Below are 6,389 nucleotides of genomic sequence, written 5' to 3'. Positions count from 1 at the left end.
AAAACCTCAAGTCACAAGGACTCCTCCTCCACTTTGTGCAAGACATCATGCTCTCTCCTGGATTCTCTTCTGTTCTGACAGAGCTTAGACCCCAGGGCCAGGTTCTGGATTACTCAGGAGTAAACCCAATCAGGTCAGCTGGTCCTTTCTTGCTGCATGGTGCGTGCCTGGCAACATTCCTAACACTGAGCAGCTGCAGGTCTCAGGGGAAAAGTCACACACTCTGCCCTCACGGCCACAAGCTCAGTGGGCACCTGAGAGGGCACCGTCTGGCTAGAATCCTCTAGGCTCATACTAGAGATGGGAGCTCATGTCCTTTCTCTCCCTTCAAACTGTACACACCCTCTCCACCCCGTGCCCTCAGCTAACACACACTCATCTGTCACTGTGCAGCCAGCAGCTGGCAGGTGGCCTTTCTCATCGTCTCAGCAGCACGTCTAGCCTGGTGTTCACCTGCATCCAGCTTCTTCTGTTCCAGTGGAGGAAACTATCCCCCCAACCACAGTCCAAACTCTCCACTTGTGCCTTGGATCCCATCCCTTCTGTCTTGCTAATGACTTGGTTTTTCCTTTCATCCCATTTTCTGCATCAGCAATTTCTCCCTGATGGACCATTTCACTGCATGAAAACACGTTCTACTCTCACTCATCTTCTGAAAGGAGCATCACTGGACCGCAGATGGCCCTCCAACTCAGCTTCTCAATCTCCAAAGAGGTGCCTACACCTGCTGCTCGTTCTTCCTCGCCTTACCTTTAACCCACTCAGATCCGGCTTCTGTCCTCACTGCTGCACTCCCTGACTCCCGTTAAGGCCACAATGACATCACATTCCATCACTCAATGTCCTGTCTCAGACTTCATCTCCCCTAACCCCTTGTAGACATGAGACACGAGGGACTACTCTCTCCTTCGTGCACCTTCTACTTGCCTTTCAGGAAATCGCACACCCCTGCCTGCCCTCCTGCCTCCCTGGCACTCATTTCCAATTTTCTTTTGCTGACTCCTTCTCTACTCAGCTTCTTACCTCTGGACTGTCTTGTGGCTCAGCCCCAAGCACTTTTCTTTCTCTCTCTCTCCAGGTGACCCCCTTCCTTCTAAAACTTAAAATACCATCTATATGCCTTTTGTGTTCCTGAATTCTCCATGGAGACCTATCTTCATGCATCCAAACTGGAAGCTCTACAAAGAAGTCTGCATCTCAAACTTAATATGCCCAATGCTGAACCCCTGATTTTCTTTTGCTCAAACCAGTAACTGGTACCAAGACCATCAAGTTCTCAAACCAAAAACCCAGGAGTTGAGTTGTGTGTGTGTGTGCATATTTGGCGTATGTGTCTGTTTGTGTATGGATCTTCCCTTTCCTTCACCTTAGTGGAGGAAACCTATTTTAAAACCTATTTTAAACCTATTTTATTTTTTAATAGTGAAACAATTATTAAAACATTTAACAACTACATTTATACCATATACAAACCTAAATTTCATTTAAAAGTATCAACTGATAGTGGTGTTGGATTCACATTAGCAATCATTACATGATCAAAGAGACTGCTTTCTTGCGCTTTATTACAAAATTTATTTTTATTAACTACTCAAGTTTCAGAATGCTTTTATTTTTTCCCTAGGTATATTCCTTTCTTTAGGGCTCCTACAGCTTCAAACAATTGTTCCGATCTTTAAATTCAGTCCTGTCTGAGTTTAATTCAACATCTATTAACAGACATTGGTTTCAATCTTTTTCTTCTTAGCTATAATTATGATATACAGGGAAACAAAAGCCATCAAAGAAGCCTAACATTTACCAAGTGTCTTTTATTTGGGGCCATGACTAGCACTGAATCTCAGTCTTCAGGAAAGAGCTGGGAAGGTGAGGACTATGATCTCATCTCCATATAGAGACTAAGAAGCCTGAGTGATGCCAAGTCACTTGGTTAGTGATTGAGACAGACCTCTCCACTGGAAGGTGGTTTTCACTTGATAATGGCTAGGTCATTTGTGGGGTGATATGTTGGCACCATGTGAATGCCCCATTACTCCACAATCTTCTAAGAGTTTTAAATCCATAATGTCAAAAGCCCTGGTCTGCCATGAGGCTACTCTTACACATCCAATCCACACAGTTCCTATAACACTTAACTGGAAAACTGTGCTTATATTCAGTATTCAGAAGGCATCTGAAGTTGTATGGCATTTAACTTTAAAAGCTTTAAAAGGCCTGTTCAGCAGTCATTTGTTAACAGCAGAACTGTAATTTTATTAGCAGGAGCTTGTTCAGCTGATAAAGAATCTGCCTGCAATGCAGAAGACCTGGGTTCAATCCCTGGTTTGGGAAGATCCCCTGGAGAAGGGGATTCCATAGATGAAGGAGCCTGGTAGGCTACAGTCCATGGGATCGCAAAAAGTTAGACACGACTGAGCAACTTCACTGGTTCCTAGAAAAGGGAAGGGATACCCCTTCCAGTATTCTGGCCTAGAAAATTCCATGGACTGTACAGTACATGGGGCCACAAACAGACACGACAGAGACTTTCATTTCACTTCACTTCCAAATCTGTAGTTCAGTGGTTCCCAACTTTGGCTGCTTCTCAGAAACATCTGGGGCTTCCCTGGTGGCTCAGATGGTAAAGAATCTGCCTGCAATGCAGGAGACCTAGGTTCGATCCCTGGGTTGAGAAGATCCCCTGAAGAAGGGAACGGCTTACCCACTCCAGTATTTTGGCCTAGAGAATTCCAGGGACAGAAGAACCTGGCAGGCTATATAGCCCGTGGGGTTGCAATCAACTGAGTGACTTTCACAGAAACACCTGAGGCTGCTTGACCAGTATCAGCACAGTCTCTAGGACAGTAGCCATGTGTGGGTAGTTTTCAAAAGTCCACAGGTAATTCCCCTGGGCAAGTGAGGATGCAAATCACTGCTTTCAATCATCGCAATTGCAATTCTTACCATTTCAAAAGGCTTCCCACGTGGCACTAGTAATAAAGAACCAGCCTACCAAGCAGGAGACATAAAAGACACAGGTTTGATCCCTGGGTTGAGAAGATCCCCTGGAGGAAGGCACAGCAACCCACTCCAGTATTTTTGCCTGGAGAATCCCATGGGAGGCTGGTGGGCTACAGTCCATAGCGTTGTAAAGACCGGGACATGACTGAAGTGACTTAGCATGCGCACACACGCACACCATTTCAAATTCAGAGAGGTAGAGTTTTGGCGAATCAATAAGCTGACTTTACAGTTTTCTGAAAATGTGAAGAAAGTGCAACACTGTCAGTTTTCACTAGAAAACTAGTGCTCTTGATACTCATGCCTCCTTAAGAAGAATCCAACATCACAGATGTAAGCCACACTGTATGATTTCTGGGAAATCAGGTCCACAATAGGGTATATTTTCTGCCCAGTTCTCAAAGAGATCACACTAATATTTTATAAGTGAATAAGAAGGCCCAAGACCTGGAATCCATGACTAAGAAATAAAGCTGATTAGTTTATGGAGGGAGCAGAGACAGCTCTAATTTGGCCTACAGGGTCTAAAACTGGTCTTAAGTAAATTTCCCTCAGAGAGCAAACTGACATCATCATGAAACACTAATGATACTCAGTTCAAATATATCCCTACACCATTTTTTTTCCAACTGGAAATTTACTCCATTTTCCAAACTATACAAATGTAAAAGTTTCAAATAAAAGCCCAAGCATTAGTCATGCCCATCTTTCTGGCCAATGTCCAACAAATATCTTTACAATAGTTGGGCATTTCAAAACCATACCACAAGGGTATGTTAACTAGAATTATGTAAGACTCACTCCTTTAACTAGTCCTGTGTTCTGCAGGTTCAGCAGGGAGGACTCTTGCCCAGCTGGCAGGTCAGGTGCAAGAGTCAACACTCTGCACCCCAGACCTACTGATGACCGTCCCTGAGGCTGAGACATGAGGCTGAGGTGAGAGGTGGGAGCAGACAAGGGCAGGGGCAGGGAAGTCTAGTTTGTTATAATAATGACAGTGAACTCATGACAGTGGGGCTGCTCATGTGAACCATTTCAGTCTCAGCAAGATTATAAACCCAGGAGTCTACCTGTGGGCCTGAGTGGGCAGCAGCTGGAAAGTGAGAGTGCCCTGGATCCCTCTCCACTCCTCTGCTCACAGCTCCCCACCCTAGCAGGGCCATCACGAGGCAGGGTGGTGGGGAGACACTGGATCCAAGGGTTCAGAGTGGCAGGGACGCTGGGAGGGCACTGGAGCAGCACAGGGAGGCTCTGGGTAAGGAGTGAAAATGCAGAAGAGCCTCACAGGTGCTCTGACAAGAAGCTGTCAGAGGTCTCTAGGCCAACAGGTACAAAGCCCTGAGCAAGGGAAGCTGAGCCCTGAACACAGTCAGAGTGAAGACTAAAACCACTTAATCCCTCCATCCGAGAAAAGTCACTGTCTCTTCAGCCTCCATGACTAAGAAGGAGGCCCAGGATGTTACTGGATTCTCGGTACTGGAAAAAGAAATGCACGCCTTCCTTGTTAAATGCATGCCTTTCCAGTCGGAGAACGAAGCACACACGGGTGTGGGGCTTGCTCCTGGTATCTCAGTTTTGCAGGAAGGGCAGCAGCTGTTCTGTGGGGAATCTCTCTCACTTCACCACCTGAAGCAAAGTTGCAACAGGGCAACAGGGCCTCCATTAAGAGGCTCCCCTAACGCCTGAGGAAGCTCTCCTAAGGGCCACCAGTGCTGTGCAACAGAGTACTGCCACTGTTAAACTCAGCACCCACTCTGCACTACCACCAGCAATGGCCCTGCTCAGCAGGCAGAACACAACGCCACTCTCACTGCGATAGGACGAGGCCAATCTGCATTACTGCCTTCAACCATGTCCCTGAGGAGGAAGCTAGAATCCTATTTCAGTCTAGTATTAATATCTATTATAACCCACTCTAAGCAGCTTAGAGCAACATCTAATCTTTGTTGTCATCACCAATAATCACAGGAAGAACTGATGGAGAAAAGCCACTCCCACTCCACGAGAGAGGCCACGCCCTTCCACCTGCAACCCACAGGGGCACAGGGCACTTCAGCTAGGTTTCGCAGCCCTCATTCCACTGGCGTGAGTAGGGTCAGATTGCATAATAATAGAGTACTATATTTATGATTTTTAAAAAGAGTTCTTACCTTTTATAGACACATACCAAAATATAATAAAATGACACACTTGGTATTTGTTTCAAAACAACTGATAAAACAAGCTATAATTTGATGGTCATAATAGGTGTGTGATACGTACATGGAGGTTTACTATACTATTTTCTGTATTTTTATGTATATTTGAAAGTTTCTGTAATAAAAAGTGAAAAAAAATTTTGAGTTCTTGTACAAAAATTTGGAACAAAGTGGCTCATACCATTATGATTTTCGTATGATTTATACATTTTACAAGCAAAATAACACACTCCCTTAAAATACTACTGTAGTAAGGAGAAAATGCAAATGGATGAATTTCTAAAATTTCCACACACCTACTGCTGCTAAGTCACTTCAGTCGTGTCCGACTCTGTGTGACCCCACAGACGGCAGCCCACCAGGCTCTCCTGTCCCTGGGATTCTCCAGGCAAGAACACTGGAGTGGGTTGCCATTTCCTTCTCCAATGCATGAAAGTGAAAAGTGAAAGTGAAGTCGCTCAGTCATGTCCGACTCTTCGCAACCCCATGGACTGCAGCCCACCAGGCTCCTCCATCCATGGGAGTTTCCAGGCTCCCAGTACTGGAGTGGGGTGCCATGTACATCTACTAGTAGCTACAGTTTCCAAATTCAATACATCACTCCCAAGTTAAAAGACAAACATTTTTAAAGGAATGCCTTAAAACCATACATTTTGCAAGGGATCACCTGCAAGTTTAAGAATTAATTCTAAGTTCTTTGCATCCTCAGAATTCATAAAGTCCCAAAAATCCTGTGGATCAGTCCCTTTTCCAGCTCACTTTCTAACCTTCTGTAGTATGAAACCTGTACATCATCCAGTGACACCTCCAATTAACAGCTGGGTTGCCATGCTACACTTTTCGGCTGAAGGCCCAGATTCCTGTCCAAACACCTTGGGCCACCGTGGCTGCTTTTGAGCAAGTTCTGCAAAATACAGTGACTCAAAATTTCCCTCAAAGTTTAGGCGAGCTGGTCTCACGATGACCCTGCGGGGATCCAAGGGGTGGGACACAGAGTGGCAGGGGGGCCGCCCTCCGCACAAGCTGGCTTCCAGCATGCGGGACTGAGGTTTAAACCTGTTTTAAATCCACCCATGCTCTGCATTCCCACTGCCTCCAGCCTGGTCCATGCTACCATCCCTGGGTGAGGCCACTCCCCAAAGTCCCCTCCAGCCTCTGCTCATGGCCTACAATGCTCACACCCCGGCTTCT

General features: G+C 45.8%; 1 protein-coding gene across 1 annotated transcript in view; it reads right to left on the bottom strand.

Annotated features, from left to right (window-relative positions):
* LOC104984492 (thioredoxin-related transmembrane protein 4-like) overlaps window positions 1-6,389 on the bottom strand; it is a 69,069-nt gene that overhangs the window by 21,262 nt on the left and 41,418 nt on the right. The window contains 1 exon segment of the mRNA XM_010834236.1: window positions 758-799. Coding sequence (XP_010832538.1) covers window positions 758-799 — 42 coding nt within the window.

Source organism: Bison bison, unplaced genomic scaffold, assembly GCF_000754665.1.
Source record: "Bison bison bison isolate TAMUID 2011002044 unplaced genomic scaffold, Bison_UMD1.0 scf7180017864030, whole genome shotgun sequence".
Taxonomy (NCBI): Eukaryota; Metazoa; Chordata; class Mammalia; order Artiodactyla; family Bovidae; genus Bison; species Bison bison.
This window is presented reverse-complemented; position numbering and strand designations above follow the sequence as displayed.